Here is a 21,128-nt window from a genome sequence, read left to right on the forward strand (position 1 = left end):
CAAACGTACTAGGTTTGATCCCCACTAGGAGTTCCCTTGGATTACCTGATGTAGAGTTCTAGCGGGTGGGGTCGTGTATCTGTGGTTTATTCCCAAGGGTTGGAGGTTCCGTTTCATTAATAAATAAACTTGTACTCATTTTAATCACTCCCTCTATTTTTTAGTTATTGTTTCTACCAAAATAGTGGTTGTAATGTTTCACACGGCATGTTAATAGGAACAGACATAGTGTTTTCTAATTTGGGTTCTAGAGTTTCATACTTGATAGAGGGAGATCTTACCGCTTGACTGCAGTCCATATTTTTCTTGCTGAAAGGGACCCTTATGGTGAGAATATGTGGATTTGAGGAAACTACTTATAAAGCTATCTTCTCTTTAGAAGTAATATGTGGATTTGAGGAAACTACTTATTTTTCTTGCTATGTCTGACATGCCATGTCCAAGCTGGAAACATGACACTTTTGTCTGGTCCAAATATCATAAATCTAATTTGATGTGCCTTTACAGGGTAAGGCAGAAATTATTTTCAAGACGCCAGATGCTAACTCAACTTTAAATTTCCAAGTAGGTCTCTGCAAACAACCAAATTTATTGAAATCAATTTTTGCCAAGGAGCAAGAAAAATTTGATCAGTGTTTAATTTATGATACAGGATGTTCAAGGGCTTGTAACTTGGGTGCTTGCTGAAGGATTCTTGCCATCATGGGTTTTTATTAAGGTAAAGAAAAAAAATACAGCTAAGCCCAATTAGTTTGTTGATGATCCATAGCTAACCCAAATTTTTTGGAACTTTGACTTTGTTGTTGTTTTAAAGAAAAAAAATTTACATATCCATACAACACTATAATAGTAGCATATGCTCCTGTTGTTTACTACTAGTGAGCTCAAAACTATATGTGCTTTAACTAATTGCTTAGGTTAGAGATTGTCTTTATTCTCTAGCAAGATTTTCTCATATTTCTTGTGCTTGTGACCAAAATAATAGTGCACTTTTACTTCATATGAGGCCTATAGCTTGGCTTTTTTTTTGCTTGTGGTTGTCTCATTACCGTTGGTATTGGTGGAAAATATGAGAGAGTTCTACTAAAGAGCTAAATATCAAAAGAGGACACATGCTGAAGGTGGCTTTTCTTTTAAATAATAGATCATGTGGCACTTGCCTATGAAGCCCTCTTGAAAATTTTAATATCTTTTGCTTCATCACAAGCACATATTCTTGAAATTTGATTTTTCAGCTCTCTAAATATATGAATGCTTTGCATCTCATAGATTTTTTTTTTCCAACTTCTTTTGGTCGTGGTTTTTAAAATAACATACAAGTCAATAACTACAACCCTATTAATTGAGGTTGGCATCCTAACTAACATAGGGTAAAGCTGTAGTTACTGATACAACAATCTTATGAACTGCAGAACAAGCCTCTTATTCCAAAAGTGGTTATGCTTTATGTTCCGGGCCTGGATGCAGCTTTGTACTTATCACAATCTAAAATACTTCGTAGTTTTAAAGAATGCTGTGGCAATCCGAGGGCAGTGTTGGCTCTTAGGTTAGTAATGAATGTCTTTTCTTTTGCCCTTTCAAAATATTATTGTGTATCTTTCTCTTCTGTACAGTCCTTATGGTTTATGTTTTATTTTTTTTTTGGCTAGTTGTGTATCAGATGGAATGCAGACAATAGATGCACTCCTAACTTGCAAGCGGAAAAGAAAGAGAGATGAAATCGATTCAGTATCAAAAAAACTTAATCTGGCTTCTGAACAAGGTCTTTAGTCATTATTCTGTCTTGAAATCATCATTTTGCATAATGAAATTAGGTGTTAAATAATTTTGTACCTGAGGAATTTCTATTCAAACTAGTATGAGATGGTATTTCAGTAATTTGTATGAGCTATAAAGAAGGCATGAAAAGGGTTGCATGGTTATTGGCAGTGGTGCAATTGCTTGCTTTAGTACTTTTTGGATAAGTAATTGTTTGCTTTACTACTTGCTCCAGTTGGCTAGTGGTTTGTTTGAAAATTGCACTTCGTAGCTGGACAGTTTCGTTATTGCTAAATTAATAATGCAAGAGCAGGAAACATGCAAGTAGATAATTGAGCCTGCCCGGGTGGGGGGGTGTCTCTTGCATTAAAACCTTAATACCATGTATGTTTGGAGGGATTAAAACCTTAACACTATTTTTATTTGGAGGGATCGGAGGGGGTTGGAAAGGGTTTGGAGAGTAACGAGTAGGGAGAATAAATCCCTCCATTTGGTAAAAGGAAAAAATGGAAGGAAAAGGGGAGGGAGCAGGAGGCAAACGCCCTTGGCCCACCAAAATCCTTCCAAAATGGGCAGATTGGAGGAGGGAGAGATGGCCTCCTGAGAAAAGTGTGTGAATTTTCAATTTCATCCTCACTTTAGACTGGTAAAATTATGTCTTTTATTTGCTCATTCTTTTCTCTTTTCTTTCCATCTTTCCAAACAACAAGAGTGGGAGGTGGACTCCCCTCACTTCCCTTCTTCCCCTTCTGCCGCTCTTCATCTTTACTACTTTGCAATCNCTCACCCTCATCTAGAAAGAATAGTTTCTACACCTGCCAGGTCAAGCAAACTGCAAGTAGTATAGCAGTTTCTGGTTCAACCACCGGTTCCATTGTGTCAAAAGTGGTTTACTATGAAGACTATCATAGAGAATAATGACAGCTGGTCCTGAGACCAGTCAACAGTAACAGCCCATCCAGTCAGACCAACTGGTCCAAACTAGATTTTAAATGAAGTGCGCAGATGTGTGTTCATTACTTTGTCCAAAGAGAAATGTATTAACTTCTTCTCAACACAATCATTTGATGAAATGGCATTGTCATTATGCAGAACGATGTGATACAAGTACAGATGTTCCATCCTGTCTTGAACTCATGAAAGATTTACCTTTCCCTGTTACATATTACACACTTACAGAGAAAGAACTAGAAGACAATGGATATTGTCTCAATCAGCCAGGTGAAATAAATATACAACTCTGATTTATCTTTAGCTATGCTTATTTTGCTAGTGACGAAGTTTCATAATTTACAGCAAAAAAAAATAGTTTCAGCTTGATTTGCAACATATATCAGTTTTTTGAATAAAACCCATTAGTAAATAAATCATTTCAATTCAAAAAAAAAAAAAACAATCATAAAATAAAAGAACATAATCCTAAAGAAAGATTCAGCTAACAACTTAATAAACATGTACATTATCAATTAGAATTTGGTGTGGGCAATCTATCAGGATTTCTATATTACTATAATGACAAAAAAAATAAAAAATAAAATAAAATAACGTAGTGAAAAAGAAGTACCGCACTCGAATTAAGAAAGAAAGAAAAGGTGAAAAAGTAAGGGAGAGAATTGCAGTACTTGAGGTCCATAGATATCGAGGAAATCGGAGCGCTGGTTATTGGCGGTGGGATTATCTTCTTCGGAAGCTGAAGAAGCTTTGCACTTTTGGTTTTGAGAGAGCATAGTTGGGACTTTGTGTCTCTCTCTCCGAGTCAATAGAATTACACTTTTAGATACACAGAGGGAAACAGAGAGCTTCGAAGCTACGGCAACATAAACCCTTTTATAGGATGATGAATTGCATGGGCCAGCCCAATGCCGATTATATGATAATTTCGGGGTTAGGGTTTTTTGGGTCAAGCTTCTGCTTTGGGATTCTAACATTAATTTTCCGGGCTTAAGTTTTATTGGTGGAAATGTGAATATGGGTGAAATCCCAATAACAAATTTACATACATACATATATATATATATATACACACACACACAAACAAACCTTTGCACCTTTGTGTGTAATAATTTATATCAACACTTTTTATTTTTCCTTCTAAAAAAAAACACTTTTTATTTTTAATTTTCTCTTTTAGGAGTCTAGAGGATGAATAAAAGATTCACCATTAATTAATAAATATATAAAAAAATAAAAATTCATGTCTATTAAGTGTTAACAAATATAAATATATTTTAAAAAGATAATTACTATCTCTTAATAAATTTCAAGTTTATTATCTATCGAAGTATATTAAGTTTATAGCAATTTTCATTATTCTAAAGCTAGAGGTTACAATTAATTTCCATATATAAATAAAACTATGTTGTTTATATCCTATTTGGCATCTAATTTCAAACACACACAAAAAGAGAAAAAGCTATGAGAACAAATAACAAAAATCAATTTCAAGAACAATTAAAAAAAAATGATAAATTGATAACTATTGTGTGGGGTAAAAACTGATTAACTCTCTCGGATTGGGCCTTTATCTGAAACAATTAATTTGTAGAAGTGGACTTTAAAGCTAACAATTAGGTAATGGAAAGAGACTCAACAAGGAAAGACTTGAAGATTAAGATAAAGGACAAATGAACAATGGTTTACTGTTTATTAACTCCCCTTGGGCTAGCCAAGGAACACTCAACACTATGGCGTGATAGCAATACAAATACTCAAGTGTTTACAATAATCTCTCTTTCTTAGGTTTAATATTTTTCAAATCCCCTTGACATGTGGGGTATTTTCCTATTTATAGTTTCATTGCTACCATCTTAGCCGTCCATTTGTAGGATGAAAGATCCTCTTGATGAGATATTTGTCACATCTTCCCATTCCCCTCCTTTTGAGGCTGAGTTGAGTAGATAACAAGCTGTTGGAACACAGTTCAGAAGGTCATTTAGTCATAAAATGCAACATGGTTGGTTGGTGCAATGAATTTAATGTGGAGGAGATAGTGGCTTTGTTAGGAAACTTCCTCCAACTTTCATTCGGGCAAATTAAATATTCCTTCTATTAGACACTATCCTAAGCATGACTTGACAATCTTCAGTCATTTATCTAAGCTTTCGAGCTCTCCCTTCTCCTCGGCTCAGACTTCGGATTTGTACCTTCTTTAGATCGCTTGGTTTAGGCCCGGACCCTTTTTACTAATGTTCATATGGGCCATCTATGGGTCCAATCTAGGCCCACGATTCCTAGAGTTCACCCTAGCTCCCACAACTATGATAATGAGAGAAAAATCTAACTTTAAGAAAACACAAAATCCAAATAATTTGATACAAAAATAACGCATTCAATTTCGATGCTTTATCCATTCTTTTAGCTATATCAATACTTTTTTTTATGAAGTTAGTTATATCAATACCAAAACGTATAGATATAGTTAATCTACATTTTCTTCATTTTTTAAAAATATAAATTATTCTTATGACATAATTTAGTAAATAAACTAAAAAAAAATATGAAAAGAAATAATATAATTTTCAATCTTTTAAGTTCCAAAATATGGGGAAAGGAATGAGAATGAGAGCCATTACCCTAATCAATATTTCTAGTCTTTGAATGAGTTGGCAACATTTCGTTAGGTACTTAAAACCTTCAATGTCATAATTCTATTTAAGTTTGAGAAGTGTTACATTCACAATATTTTCACAACAAATTATAAGTGGTAAGTTATTATTGGTTCTAATTTGAATTCACAACTTAATTTACTTTTTTGTCCATCTATAATAACTAATAACAACCTATTACTTAAAATTTGTTATAAAAATATTGTGGACATAATGTTTTTTTTTTTTTTTTGGTGAAAACATGTTTAGGTGTTTATTAAGTAGAAAGCCTTTTTATTTTTGTGGTAAGAGGGGGCATATGCATATGCTTAAGCTAGTTGGTCGTTTTTAATTATGAGGTCTTTTGTTAACCAACTTCATTCTCAAGGAGAATTAAACGAAAATTTTAAAAGTTTAAACTTTAAATTATATTAAATGGGGCTGCCACGACCCCTTTGGCCTTTGTTCCTTAGTTACTCCATTCTATAACTGCTTTATAGCAATTTATTATATGTGCAAGGGCAATTATATGTCTAGGTAGCTTCTTTCTTCTTCTTTTTTTGTGTGTGTAGGGGGGTTGGGGGGCGATGGAACATTGGAATATGTCTAGGTAGCTTTTTTGAGAAGGATGTCTAGGTAGCTTGCTAAATGATAATTCTTAATAAATGTTTGTGATTAAGCCTTTTTGGATATACACTATTGTCATCTTTTTTAAGATCTTCTCCTTTCTCCTTATGTGTGTGTTAAAATATTTAGTATTCTTAAAAAAAAATTAAAAAAAAAAAAGAAAAAAAAAAAGAAAGAGTAACATTTGTGGTTAAGACCAAATTGGGTATTTTGTATATCAATAGTTTTGAAGCACATGCTAGCCAGTAAAAAGATTACAATTATGGATTTAAATAGAATTTATTTATAGTTATTTAATTATTGGACTGCCTAGAAATTATACGATTAATTGTTTCAAAATATTCAGATATCAATATTTTAGCCCTATTTTCGTTACTTTTCTCATAAATGCTATTTTTTATATTTTACTGTCAAAGATCACATACATAAAATAAAAATGTAGTATTTGTTATATTAAGTAGATAATATAATTTTTTATGCTATATTTTATGTCAAAATCTAAATACAGGATTTTTTTTATATATATAAATTAACTATAATAATAACGTAGATCATTTAGACTTTATACAAAAAAGAGCTTCAAATATCACAAGCGTAGTTTATGAAGATGAGTATATATTGTGTACAAAAAGAGGTCTAAAAAAACGAATGTATCCATATCTACACTTTTGATCTATGAAAGGGAAGACAAATTGAGTAATAATTGAGTAATAATTATGTCTCTATCTGGCTTCCATGATCTTCAAAATTTCTTTTTCTTTTTCTTTTTTCTGATCTCTAGTGAAGTTTTCAAACACATATACATATTAATTTACTTGTCACAGTAGCTTGTATTCATTCACTTTCATTTGGCACATCAAAGATGGAAACAATATTAAATCTATTGTGCGTTTCTCCACAAACATCATAGCTTGCAAATTTGAGATGAATAATGAACTCTTGGTCGGAAGAAAGCCTTGCAATGTTTTCTAAATTTTGTATTTCATCCTACCATTAGAGCAATAATGTGAGAATTTCATATATTTTCAAACGTATTCAAAACAAGAGATTTAAGAACTATTAAACTATATCTTCATAAGTTTAACAAACAAATAAATAGAATTTTATAAGTGTGCTTGTATTATACCTCAGTGGTTGCTAGCATCAAAGTTTTCAATGTGCAATTTAAGAAATTTTCTGCATTGTTTCCAAACATGATATAGCTAGCAATGATCCAGTTTCATCACATAAATCAACCTCAATTCGACACCTAAAATGAAAAACGTAATAAATAAGCATTCCAATAGTAAGAGTTATTTATGGAATATTTATCGACCAAAAGAAAGGTTATATCTTTGATTAGGTTCAGCGACACCTTTTGTTTCTCTCTGGCTTCTTCTTTTCCTTCTTTCTTTTCTTTCTCTATCAATTTGGTCATGGCTGATATTTTTTGTTTTTTTATCTCTGACCTGGATCTTATGTTTGTGTTCATCCATAAAGAGAAGTCTAACTATTGTGTTTGTATCCTTCAATAGAGTAAATGGCTGACCAAAAAGGTTAACAAAGGCAGAAGATCAAACAAAATGGAAGCAAAAGACAAAACAAACCCTTTCAGTCTGCTTACATATTAAGGGTAAAAGAGTCAAGAAGGTGTCGGTCAAAAAAAAAAAAAAAGGGTGTTGAAACAATAAACAAATAGGTAATAGAAATTGGTAATTGCTAGCACTAGCCCAAAGTCGAGGATAAACTGATTTTGTATTTTGCCCCTATTACTAGTACTAGTATTTATAAAAACAATCCCTTATCAAACAAAGCAAAACTATACCCATCGGCTAATCCCATATCCATCGTCTGAGGAATAGCGAGTCATGTCGCGGACGCTGGTGCAGCCGGTAGGGCAAAAGAGGCTTACCAACGTTGCAGTGGTCCGCCTCAAAAAGCACGGCACTCGCTTCGAGATCGCTTGCTACAAAAACAAGGTCCTCTCTTGGCGCTCTGGCGTGTACGTCTCTCTCTCTCTTTTCCCTCTCCCATTTTCAGTTTTGCAATCACATACTGTTTATTATTATAATTGTAATTTCTGGAACAGAGAGAAAGACTTGGATGAAGTGTTGCAATCACACACCGTTTATTCTAATGTCTCCAAAGGAATTCTTTCCAAGTCCAAAGAATTGCTTCAAGCTTTTGGAACTGATGACCAGACTCAAATTTGCTTGGAGGTCTGTTTTATCTTTTTATCTTTATTTGTTTGTTGTACATAGACTCAAAAAAAATTTTTTTTTTAATGTTCTAGGTTAGCCTCATTTTGTATTGAGATATATGTGCGTCTGGAACTGCTTATTTTGTTTTTACTGACTCACGTGGGACCTCAAATAGTAAAAAAAATGAGCAAAAGTTTGTGGAACTCACAAAGTAGAAAAAATAAGTAGTAACCCAAACGGGACTCGCTTATTGTGCTTGTTTGATTGGGCAGATTTTGGATAAAGGAGAGCTTCAAGTGGCTGGGAAGGAGAGGGAATCTCAGTTGTCCAATCAGTTTCGCGATATTGCCACCATTGTTATGCAGAAGACATTCAATACTGAAACTCAGCGTCCTTACACCATTGGCATGATTGAGCGGCTTATGCGCGATATTCATTTTGCTGTTGATCCTCATAGCAACTCTAAGAAGCAGGTATTATTTTGATCACTACATTGTTTTTTTGAAATGGGAAAATCTTGTTACACACTGAAAGCATGATTTTCAGTGAGTGTGTAATAACGAGTGGGTGATGATCATGGAATTTGTTATTTGTTACAGTGATTTTACTACTCTGAGGTGTTTTGAGCTAATGATGTATCTTATTCAGGCATTGGAAGTTATACATGAGCTTCAGAAGCACTTTCCAATAAAACGGTCACCAATGAGATTACGAATTGGTGTTCCGGAAAAGGATTTTGCCTCACTTCTGGAGAAGCTGAATGTCTGGAATGCTAGCATCACCTCAAAAGATGAGTCTGGAAGTCATCCATCTGTTGTAAGTTCGGGTCCTATGTTATCAATGTACAAATGTCTTTTACTGTTAACTATAATGGACATATATGGATAATTGTTCCCCATTGTTCAATGTGGTGTCTTTGGAGAGAAAAAAAATAGCAGGTGTTTTGAAGATAATGAGAGAGCCATGCCAGACTTCAAGTTATTTTTCTGTAGAACCTTATTGGATTGGTTGTTAGCTTTGCAAAACCAATCATTTTCATCTTTTCTTGATTTATGTAATTTTTGTACTTGATTTTTTGACCCCTGTACACTTCCTGTGTACTAGGGTGTCTCTTTTTTGATATCAATAAATCTTATTACCTATCAAAAAAAAAAAAAAAAAAAATCCATAATATGTAAATGATTAGATGATTATAGAAAAGGGAGAGGGAGAGACCTGGAGGTGGCGGAGCTTGATGTGTTCCCAGACCTTCTTGACGGCGTGGGTGCGAGAGGACTCGGTGGCGCCGTCGAGGAATTTTCCGAGTTGAGGAGAGAACTGAACCACCTTCTGACTGCCGATGTTGGAACGAGCTTTGGTAGCAGTGAGAGAGACAGATCGCCTGTGTGAGTGAGCGAGAGAGAGAGGGAGGCTGAGGTGAGGTGTGCGACTGAGAGAGGCTGAGGTGAGGCTGACTGAACTGAGAGCGGGTGAGTGAGAGAAGACAAGAGAGGGTGAGTGAGAGTGGAGAGTGGAGAGTGACTGTGAGAGAGGCGTTTAATTTGAAAATATCCTATTAAAACTCGACTTTCAGAGAGTCGAGGTCCAGGTGGCGCCACGTCAATGCCAGATGGCGTCTACGTGGAACTCGAGTTTTATGTGGATGCCACGTGGTATCACGCAAAAATCGAGCCTCAAAAAGTCGAGGTCTGAGCGCAAAATTCGAGTCTCAAAGACTCGAGGTGTTACTAATTTATATTGTTTCCAAACCGGGCCAACTAACTATATAGTTGGCTAATTATGGGTAATTACCCATTTCGTCCCAAATTTGAGGATAAACTGGTTTTGTATTTTGCCCCTATTACTAGTATTTATAAAAACAACCCCCTATCAAACAAAGCAAAAATATACCCATCGACTAAAAATCGCAACAATCAATAATCCCACTCCATATCCATCGTCTGAGGAATAGCGAGTCATGTCGCGGACGCTGGTGCAGCCGGTAGGGCAAAAGAGGCTTACCAACGTTGCAGTGGTCCGCCTCAAAAAGCACGGCACTCGCTTCGAGATCGCTTGCTACAAAAACAAGGTCCTCTCTTGGCGCTCTGGCGTGTACGTTTCTCTCTCTCTCTTTCTCCCTCTCCCATTTTCTTTTTTAACTGTTCAATTTTTTTTTTTTTTTTGTAATTTAAACCTAATAATAGAACCTGAAAATTTTCAGTTTTGCAATCACATACTGTTTATTATTATTATTATTGTAATTTTTGGAACAGAGAGAAAGACTTGGATGAAGTGTTGCAATCACACACCGTTTATTCTAATGTCTCCAAAGGAATTCTTTCCAAGTCCAAAGAATTGCTTCAAGCTTTTGGAACTGATGACCAGACTCAAATTTGCTTGGAGGTCTGTTTTATCTTTATTTGTTTGTTGTACATAGACTCAAATTTTTTTTTTTTTTTAATGTTCTAGGTTAGCCTCATTTTGTATTGAGATATATGTGCGCCTGGAACTGCTTATTTTGTTTTTACTGACTCACGTGGGACCGCAAATAGTAGAAAAAATGAGCAAAAGTTTGTGGAACTCACAAATAGCAGAAAAAATAAGTAGTAACCCAAACGGGACTCGCTTATTGTGGTTGTTTGATTGGGCAGATTTTGGATAAAGGAGAGCTTCAAGTGGCTGGGAAGGAGAGGGAATCTCAGTTGTCCAATCAGTTTCGCGATATTGCCACCATTGTTATGCAGAAGACATTCAATACCGAAACTCAGCGTCCTTACACCATTGGCATGATTGAGCGGCTTATGCGCGATATTCATTTTGCTGTTGATCCTCATAGCAATTCTAAGAAGCAGGTATTAATAAATAATAATAATAATAATATGCTTTATTTTGATCACTGCATTGTTTTATGAAATGGGAAAATCTTGTTACACACTGAAAGCACCATTTTCAGTGAGTGTGTAATAACGAGTGTGTGATGATCATGGAATTTGTTATTTGTTACAGTGATTTTTACTCTGAGGTGTTTTGAGCTAATGATGTATCTTATTCAGGCATTGGAAGTTATACATGAGCTTCAGAAGCACTTTCCAATAAAACGGTCACCAATGAGATTACGAATTGGTGTTCCGGAAAAGGATTTTGCCTCACTTCTGGAGAAGCTGAATGTCTGGAATGCTAGCATCACCTCAAAAGATGAGTCTGGAAGTCATCCATCTGTTGTAAGTTCGGGTCCTATGTTATCAATGTACAAATGTCTTTTACTGTTAACTATAATGGACATATATGGATAATTGTTCCCCATTGTTCAATGTGGTGTCTTTGGAGAGAAAAAAAATAGCAGGTGTTTTGAAGATAATGAGAGAGCCATGCCAGACTTCAAGTTATTTTTCTGTAGAACCTTATTGGATTGGTTGTTAGCTTTGCAAAACCAATCATTTTCATCTTTTCTTGATTTATGTAATTTTTGTACTTGATTTTTTGACCCCTGTACACTTCCTGTGTACTAGGGTGTCTCTTTTTTGATATCAATAAATCTTATTACCTATAAAAAAAAAAAAAAAAAAAAAATTTCTTATCCCAGATCAGTTTGCTTAGGTTAGCGTTAGTTCACTATTACTCTCAGGCTTGTGCTCCTAGTGTTCGATAGTTAGAGTTTTGTAGTTTTATGCACTATCACTCAATTTAGCTAATAAATTCTATTGGTGTTATTCCTCAGACCTAGAATCAAATACTACCTTAATAGGCCCAAGTGGTCTCCAATTAACCCACATAAAGCAGCATGTTACTTTGGGGGGGTTTTTAACTCCCCAAAAAAATTACAATTCAAGATGCATCTGAAGTCCTTTATACTCTGATGTAGAAAACGAAAAAAGCAGTTTATAATTGTTAAATTTTAATTTTCCTGTAAAAAGCATTTTGCATTGTAAGATGAAAATTTTGTTTCCTTTTCCTAAAGTACAATATAATATCAGTTGGTACACTTCCAGCATGCTAGTTAGCTTAGTGGTGTCTCATACACATATATGATCATTAATCTCTTTTTAGCAGTTTATGTTGTTTATTTGTTGGTAAGCTGATTTCTGAAACGAGGTATCTCTGTTTACTTATGTATTCTATGTTTGTTTAAATGTTGTGCAGATTTGTGAAGTGGATCCTGGTTTATATCGGGACTGTAGTGAATTTGTAAGCAGTTTGCAAGGAAGGTTTGAAGTCCTTGCATACTCTGTGCATGTGGAGGAGGACACCCATGTGGATCATTATGATGATTATGATGATGCACCATCAGGCCCATCACACCTACCCAAGGAATCTGCTGACTCTGTGTCCCAACTGGGCGAAAATTTACAAAAGCAGACTACTATCTCTGGCGGAAATGGGAATGCCAAGGTGGAGGGAAAGCAAAACAAGTGCAGCACATGCAATGCATCTTTCAGGGATGCCAACGGATTTAGGGATCACTTTAAGAGTGATTGGCACAAGCATAACGTAAAGCGCAAGACTAGGCAACTCCCTCCCCTTACTGAAGAAGAGTGCGTGGCTGACATAGAAGTGGAGGACCTAAAGTCAGATTTAAAGGATTATTCATTTTAGGATGGGCCTTATGCTTTGAGAGCTTGTGCAGGTTGACCAAAGTTCACAAATAGATTACATGATCCTATGTAGTACTTTTAGGCCAATTTTGATATGGACAGACTGCATTCAATTTACTAGTAAACTGTGTTTGTGCTGTTGTGTAGAATTCCCTTAAATCGAAAGATGATTGCATAATCAAAGCTCGCAAGGATTTGAATCTACTCTCTCTCTCTCTCTCTCTCTGGCATTTTCTGTATGTGAAGTGTGTTGAGTCAGTGTATGACAGCAGATTTTTGTACGCACATGATTATTTTTGTTGTGAATCTGTTTTTTATTCTTCTCGTGTTTCTTAATCTCAGTGATTCAATCAACCATTATTTTATTTCTATGGGCTAAGGATGTGCCATACATTTAAAGATGACAATAGGACAATAAGGAGTAGTCAAGGGTATCCAACTATGTTCATACCACCTGGTGAACCTGGTTTTTTTGCCACCTCAATCTCTCTCCACTTTTCTTCTTGCCATACCCGTTACAGTTTATACATGAGTTTAAATTATATGGCTGATAATTACTTCTTGACATCCTGCTAACCTCCATCATATTTTAGAAACCACAATATGCCCCCACTACTAAATGAGCCTAATGGAGTATGAGAGCAGAGTCCCCTATATTACAAACAGTCAAGCTTGGTCTTGACTCTTGGAAACTAGTTTAATAACTGGATTTATATCCGATCAATATGGTAGGATAGACATTTGTGTTTCTTATACAGAAATTCTTGATGAAAAATATTGCATGTAGCTCTGTTATTATTATTTATCATAGTGATATTAACAGATCATTTCTTTCGTTGTTACATACAGAGCAGTTGTGCCCTCATCTTTATAGAAAACATAAGAAAAGATATTTACAGCTTTTTTACATATTTAAAAGAACTATGGTGCCTAAGGTAGCTTAAACTCCTGACCTCTATTGGTATGTCCATCTCTGCTACTGAAAATTTCTTTTGATACAAAGTTTTATGCAGTTGGCCAACAGATTCTATAAAATTTTAGCAAAACTTGGTCTTGAACATTTAACCATGAAGGAAGTTGCAGAAATAGAGTTTCTGCAAGTGCCAAACCCTCAGAAGTCAGAACAGCCAACTTCCATCATTTGCATAGCATATAGAATAGAGTTGCTTCTGGACGGTTATTTCTACATAAATTCTATACAAAACCAAACTTTTGCACCTCATCTTTCAAGTTCACTCATGACTTTAGAAATTATCAACTTTCATAATTTTCTCGTCCCTTGATGTTGGAAAAAGGGGTGATGTAGTAGTTGTGCAGCTGTAGGACGTGCCAAGGGGTCCCTCTGCAAGCAAAGTTTAAGGAAACTATGTGCATTCTCTGAAAGGTGACAAGGGATTTCAGGAAAACTTTTGCTGTTTGCGATTTTAAATATTGCGGCTACCTAGTGAAAGATAAAATAATATGAGATTGGTCCTAAAGCCAAAGAGATGAAAATTATAAATCTACAGTGACATACCCCTTCATACTGGCTCCAAGGTGGCTTTGAAGTGGCCATTTCAAGAACAGTACAACCTAGGCTCCAGATATCAACTGCAGGACCATAACCACCCATATTCATTATCACCTGGAGAAATTATTTACGAAAGACAATCATTGCCAAACTATAAACATAATAGGTAAGAAGAAGGAAGTGAGAATGATATGGAAGGAGAGAAATTTGGAAGAAACTACTACCTCAGGCGCCATCCAATAAGGGCTTCCTCTAAAAGAAAGCATTGAAGAGCAGGATGTTGTCTGATGTAAAGAAATAAATAGGAGATCAGAGATGATTTGTTTAGGAACGAACACAGTAACTGTGGAATTATTCAAAAGAAATATAGAAGAAAGATACATGTTTAGCCATGCCAAAGTCGATGAGTCTAGCTTCACCATTACGATCTATTAATATGTTTGCGCCTTTGATGTCTCTGCCAAAGGAAATACAAGTTTCATTTCCTGAAACTACATACCATATACCAGAATAACCATAACAGCTAAAACTACTGAAACATCCAATAACATGTGCACTCTATTTCTTCCATGTAAGTATATGCCACAAGAACCATAACAACTAAAACTTTTGAAACATCCATAACCTGTGCACTGTATTTCTTCCATGTAAATAAGCTAGCCCAGAAAGAATTTGCCTGGTGTAACTTTGGATAACAGGTTCCTCAAATGGACCATATTCCCGCAGTAATTTATCAATTGAGGCCCCAGAAACGTACTCCAAATAAACTGAAAGTTTTTCTCTACCCTGCATCAAGAATTCAGAGTTATTATAAGGAATGTAAATTGCTATACCAGTTACACGTTCCTTTCCCAGTAGTTTGGCGGATTTAACTCCAGAAGTCATAAATTAACTGTTTCTCCATCTTTATCCATTATATTTTCTAGCAAAACATAGAGGATTATATGCACATGAACAAATGCTTTTTTTAGGGTACAATGTAAAACACTGTACTATCTCAAATCTGGAAATGGATCCAAAGAAGACAGTATATACACTTCCTAAGGATCGGACATATGGTATAAACATAATTTGTCATCAAACTCACTTCAGTTGAATCAATCAAGAGATTTTTATACTGCTGTGTGGTAGTTAATCCCGCTGACTTGCTAAGCAACTTTTTTGAAATTTCAAACCCAAAAGATAGATTCAAAGCTGAGAATAACATGGATTTCAGAGTAGAAAAATGACTTCAAATTATTGAAGTTTGCGTACCAGTTTGCTTCCATAAAATTGGACAATGTTTGGATGTGACAGCTGACTAAGCAATGCTATCTCCTGTTCACACATGTAGAATGTGTTACAAATCTAATACCTATGTCATGATGCTTCAAATTCAGTGTTTTAGATACAAATATCAAAATCGGTTCAATAAAGAACAAAAAGCAGCCATACAATACAGATGCAATCCTTCATTTTTGCAGAAAAATATGAGAGACACACCTGGTTCAGTTGCTTGAGACATTCTTTTGAGGCCTGATCATCAGAAATGACCCTTACTTCCTTTATTGCACACATTTGTCCATTTTCACTGTATTTAAAACATTAAATTACATCAATATCCAAGTAACTATAGCTTTTTTTTTCCACTCCTCCATATCTTTTGCATTTCACTAGTATTGAAGCCCAACAAGAAAGCAGTGAAGTCGAAAAGAGGGAGAAAATTATGCTACCTATTGAATCCTTCATAAACATGCCCAAATGTCCCTCTTCCTAGAAGCCTTCCTTTTCTCCACTTCGACTGAAGTTTCTCTGAAGGTGGAGAACCTGGAGGAAGGGGAAGAGCATGACATGGATGCCTTCTACTTTCAAGCTTTACAGATGGAGACTCCAAACTTGTATCACATAAGAGCAGATCCGGAGGAAATGTGCAAGCTGTTAAAGTTTTGGATTCCAGGCATGAAATTCTTGACCATGATTTGCACTGGGATTCTTCAAATAGTCTGTGATCACCATGTAGCATTTCTTTTGTTAAAAAGTGGAAGATTACACAATTGCTGTCAAAATCATGGATGAATTCTTGATGTTTAACTTCCACAGAAATTTTCTACTTCAATCAAAAACTCATTACATCATATATAACTCCATAAAATATCTTAGAATCAGACTCAAACCTCAAAAAGCCAAAGCATAGAGAGTAGATAGAAATCAATTCCAACAATTGCTAAGCTAACCTCCAAGAATAGACTAAAGAGAATGTGTGGCTCTTGATCACCTTCTGATTAATGAATTTTTAGCCCAAATAGCCATCGTGGTGGCTACTTCCACCAAAACCAAATCACCATAACGACCACCAAAAATGCCCTTACCACTTCTATTTTCAACATCTCATTGCGGTTGGTAAACTTGGTTGGAAAATGGTGTTTTAATTATGAGTATTCTGCTTGTTTTGTTTTGTGAGTATTTTGCTTGTTTTCTTCTGGACAATTGTGTTCAAAATTTGTTACTCTATTCTGATTTTGTTTTGTGCCATTGCTTTGCAGTTATGACCGGTTTTAGTTTGGTGACAAGGAACACGACAAATCAGAGGAAGTTGGTTTTGCTTTTGATGTTTTGGTAAGATTTTATAATGGTTTTCCAATTATTATGTTTTATGGAAAAGTATTATATTCGAAAGAAATCCTTAAGAGCAACATATGTTAATGATTTTTATTCAAATACAGAAAATCTTTGTTGTTTTGATCTACAAGAGTGACACAACTTGCAGTAAAGGGCAGAAAGAAGACTTTTTGCTCCAAAATAACTTGCAAAAAATCCATATTTACAAACTAGCAAAGAAAACAGTTATGTACATGCTTCTAACCTTCTTTATAAAACAAACTCCTACTTTTTGTCTTTAAACTTTTTTTTTTAACTGTAAATTTTAAACTGCTTTTTTTTATTTAAAAAAAAGACATAAAATAAAAATGACTTGATTTGAAGCATAGTATTGAAGTTCCAATGGTTGGGAATAGAAACACCTATTTACCTTTGTGCATCACGCAATTACTTGGCCTAAAATGATCTGGGAAAGATATAACAGAGAACATAGAAATCAAAATGCAAATGGAGGCCAAGTTCTAGTAGTTCTATATCATAAAAAAAAGAACCTGAATTTAACTGACCAACAGAACTACAGAAGTTCAGAAACTAAAAAGCCAGAATAGGGGAAGGAAGAAACAAACCTAAACGAACCAAATTCCCCATGATCACCATTGTTTTCATTACACTTATCACAAGAAGAACACCAAGATGAACTCTCACTGGAACCTGAAAGTGACAGTGTCTCAGAATAAAACCTATTAGCGCTTATAGGCTGAGGAAGAGGATATGCTTTCTTCTCCACAGTAAGGCTTCCTAAATCCGAATCAAAACCATGAAACACAGAGAACCCATTTGCAGAAATGGAAGAATCTATGAATTCTTGACTTGTTATCTTAGAATTCCGAGCTAAAAAGATTGCTTCATCCAAGCTCTTTTGCTTCTCTCTGTTCAGATTCCTCTTGTTGTTGTACTTGGTAGAAGTTGAAGCTTGGCTCTTCCTGGCTTCTTCAACTTGTTTCCTGTGACCTTGTTGTGCATTTCTTTTTGAGTTTCTTGCCCACCAAGATGGCATTTTGAGGGAAAGAGTCAGAAGCAGAGCAGAGCAGAAGTTGCTGTTTTGGACTAAATAAGGTTTCCAATAACCTTGTAATGTATATACGTCTTTGTCATGAATTCTCTCATGCATTAATTTGCATGTACAGCGTGTATTACCACATCAGTTAATTTCTTAAAGGTTACGGCAACAAGAAAATGATCCTCAGAGTGATTGATACCTTAGCAATCTAGACATGCAGCTGAATTGCATGAAGTGATTTATGCCTAGGGATATATGGTACTAATAACCTAATGTGGGAGAAAAAATGGTAACCCAAACGTACAAGAATCAAGCATTTGCGTATGATATAATTTAATTATATTGAATCAATACAAAAGGTAGGCATACAGAGATATTGAGGGCCCCGTTTGATAATATTGTTCTAGTAATGTTATTTGTATTTTTTAGAAATACATGTAGGTGAAAAAATATGTAAAAATATGTGTAATGTTGTTTAAACACTAAAAACTGTTGTTCAAAATACACTACCAAACACCCCCTGAAAGTGGAAGCTTGGGTGCTCAAAACTCACCATATGTAGGTGTTTTAGCTGAGTACTTACAACTAAACATAGACATGAGGTGAAAGAGAAAATCAGTAGACATAACTTTTGTACCATAATTATTGTTGCAATCATGATATATGCGACTCGTAGAGAGAAAGTAGCAAATTTATATGAAAAATTTAGCAATCATAATGACATACATATTGATATCAAGTTTTATAAAAGTTATGACAAATGGTGTTGTTCTAGAATAATTGAACATGAAACTTGAAGTTGTTTCATTTACTTACATGTACATGTTAGTAAACTTGAGCTTCCTACCTTCGACTTGCAATATCTCTAGGTATATGTCTACTTTTTGTATTAAATAAAAGGTTGGTGAATTATAGCGCATTTGGATTAACTTTTTTATGTTAATTTATTAATTTATATATAATTTTTCAAAACCTCTTTTTCTTTTCTTTTTTAATTACGATATACTTTTGCCAACTAAATAAACACATAAAAGTTTCAAAAAACTAATCCAAAACAAGTCTAGCAAGATATTAACAACTAATTTTAATAACCCATATTCGATTATTTCAGTTTTTTGTTTGAAAATCAACCTGTGTTGATAGTACATATACCTCCTGATATGTCAACCTGTCACACGATTAATTACTAGAACAACAAAAAACTAAAAATTTGGGTTTGACTACAATTTTTTGCACTTACTAGTAGATTTTTTTTTTTTTTTTTTTCATTCAATAACAAGTGATTTTACCAATTGAGTTAATTTAGGATCCATAGTTTTTTGTCATGGATTGCTAGAACATAGCAAAAAGTAACTATAATAGTTAACTAGTTTTATAATCTAATCAACTCAATAAAATTAAGCCTTATATACAGTAACACATACACTAGTTATATACTCCCATATATCTTTAGTTTGTTTCACAATTCCAATCTAAACAGCTCCATTCTTCAATTATAAATTATCTTCATTAGTTGATGTCTTCATATTCATGAGATATTTGATGTGGAAATATGGTTCCATTCCTATAAGAGACATGGGCCTTATGTTGTTGGTTGGTCTCAATCAGTGAATCAATTTTCTGCATAAACACTCTCTTTTTCAGTCTTTTGGCAATTGGCAAATGGGGGCCCTTCCATTTATTTCCATAAATTAAATGAGACTCAAAACACATCCAATTTTATACAGTAACACATACACTAGTTATATACTCCCATATATCTTTAGTTTGTTTCACAATTCCAATCTAAACAGCTCCATTCTTCAATTATAAATTATCTTCATTAGTTGATGTCTTCATATTCATGAGATATTTGATGTGGAAATATGGTTCCATTCCTATAAGAGACATGGGCCTTATGTTGTTGGTTGGTCTCAATCAGTGAATCAATTTTCTGCATAAACACTCTCTTTTTCAGTCTTTTGGCAATTGGCAAATGGGGGCCCTTCCATTTATTTCCATAAATTAAATGAGACTCAAAACACATCCAATTTTCATTGCATAGGAATTATGATATATATCCTAAGCTTACTTGTTAGATGGCCCCCTTAATTATCTATTCATCTTAAAAAATTTTATTTAACCCTCAATTACATCCAAACATGATAAAATAAGAACCAGAGAGATAATTGTCAGCTTTACAGGAGGGATAGAAAGGGGAAAAAACGTTCAATATAGTGAATGGTAAGAATAAGATTGAATACGAAACTCCACTCTCTTCTTAATGCAGGAAATACCAAGATAAGATTGTTTAGCAATAAAACTTAGGAGCTCATCCTCGATTGAGTGAAGTAAGTTGGAAATTTCAAATGGGGTTGAATGAACATGACTAAGTGAAAATCACTCGATTGGCCTACAAAATTGAGCAAAATTCTATTAGTACATTAGCTAGTGGTAAAGCTGACTTCGTAGGACTAGTGTTTCAAGCAAGGGTAATTAGCCGTGCATCCTAACACTCAAAAAATCTCACTACCACAAACTCTCTCTCTCTCTCTCTCTCTCTCTCACTCACAAAACTCAGAAATCTCAAACCCAATTTCATAGCTCTAGGTCTTGATCATGGAAATTTGAAAGCTCTAGATCCCATCGATCATGGAAATCACATAGCTCTTCGTCTCTATGAATATGGGACTACCACATACTAAATGTTCAATAAATGGTGGGACTGTCCTAGTGTAGTATGGTGGAGAAATAATGTAAACTGATTTGCAATGAACATGGGTCTATCACGTACACTACACACTGAGCTGTGAATGTGCAAATTGATCATCCAAGTAGTGTGGGGGCGCTTCTAATAAAAGCAAACAAGGTTGAGTTCAGACGCCATGGAGGCCATGGGAAATGAGGATATGAAACAAGCATATCACCAAATACCATTACTAGTTAGGTGCTGGATTTGCCTATAGCCATGCATTTTTCAGGATTGTGATAACTTATCCATGCGTTATTAATTGGCTTCATCATTATCATGCAACTTGTTTAAAAGTTGTCTCGGCAAGTTTTGGATTAAATGGTACCCTTTATCACTGAAAACTGAGAAGACATCGCTCATCATTATATTGCGTGTGGTTGCATCAGCATGGGACCCCGACAGATATATAGCTGGTTAGCTGCATGTTGAAGAAGGATTGGGTCGTTTTAATGGGGCAGCGGTGCTTCTTTTTTTCCCCTGCTGCATTCCAAAGAAAGATGTTATGTAAATCCATGTGTTTCTTGTTCTTT

General features: G+C 34.8%; 4 protein-coding genes across 4 annotated transcripts; 3 read left to right on the forward strand and 1 right to left on the reverse strand.

The window, feature by feature from the left end:
* Window positions 1–489: 489 nt before the first annotated feature.
* On the forward strand, window positions 490–3,002 carry LOC136069494 (small RNA degrading nuclease 5-like; the record flags this gene model as incomplete). Its single annotated transcript, XM_065778116.1, has 5 exons — window positions 490–564; window positions 653–718; window positions 1,413–1,546; window positions 1,650–1,762; window positions 2,851–3,002. Coding segments are annotated over 5 exons (540 nt in total), but the record flags the coding sequence as incomplete, so codon positions are not given.
* Window positions 3,003–7,681: 4,679 nt separating this feature from the next.
* LOC112024266 (uncharacterized) lies at window positions 7,682–9,128 on the forward strand. Its single transcript, XM_024056906.2, has 4 exons — window positions 7,682–7,950; window positions 8,038–8,167; window positions 8,422–8,622; window positions 8,798–9,128. The coding sequence occupies exons 1-4, from the start codon at window positions 7,817–7,819 to the stop codon at window positions 9,035–9,037; spliced, it is 705 nt and encodes a 234-aa protein (XP_023912674.2). The 5' UTR covers window positions 7,682–7,816; the 3' UTR covers window positions 9,038–9,128.
* An 875-nt stretch (window positions 9,129–10,003) lies between these two features.
* LOC111984321 (uncharacterized) lies at window positions 10,004–13,040 on the forward strand. Its single transcript, XM_024015942.2, has 5 exons — window positions 10,004–10,240; window positions 10,402–10,531; window positions 10,780–10,980; window positions 11,182–11,349; window positions 12,269–13,040. Exons 1-5 carry the CDS (start codon window positions 10,107–10,109, stop codon window positions 12,719–12,721), a joined length of 1,086 nt encoding a protein of 361 aa, XP_023871710.1. The 5' UTR covers window positions 10,004–10,106; the 3' UTR covers window positions 12,722–13,040.
* Window positions 13,041–13,481: 441 nt separating this feature from the next.
* LOC111984336 (mitogen-activated protein kinase kinase kinase 3) lies at window positions 13,482–18,039 on the reverse strand. Its single transcript, XM_024015965.2, has 9 exons — window positions 17,434–18,039; window positions 15,943–16,212; window positions 15,713–15,800; window positions 15,485–15,547; window positions 14,856–15,016; window positions 14,612–14,687; window positions 14,455–14,514; window positions 14,237–14,344; window positions 13,482–14,161 (listed from the first exon to the last, which is right to left on the reverse strand). The coding sequence occupies exons 1-9, from the start codon at window positions 17,976–17,978 to the stop codon at window positions 13,982–13,984; spliced, it is 1,551 nt and encodes a 516-aa protein (XP_023871733.2). The 5' UTR covers window positions 17,979–18,039; the 3' UTR covers window positions 13,482–13,981.
* Window positions 18,040–21,128: the final 3,089 nt, after the last annotated feature.

The sequence above is a fragment of the Quercus suber genome, unplaced genomic scaffold, assembly GCF_002906115.3.
Source record: "Quercus suber isolate HL8 unplaced genomic scaffold, Cork oak 2.0 scaffold_173, whole genome shotgun sequence".
In the NCBI taxonomy this organism is placed as follows: Eukaryota; Viridiplantae; Streptophyta; class Magnoliopsida; order Fagales; family Fagaceae; genus Quercus; species Quercus suber.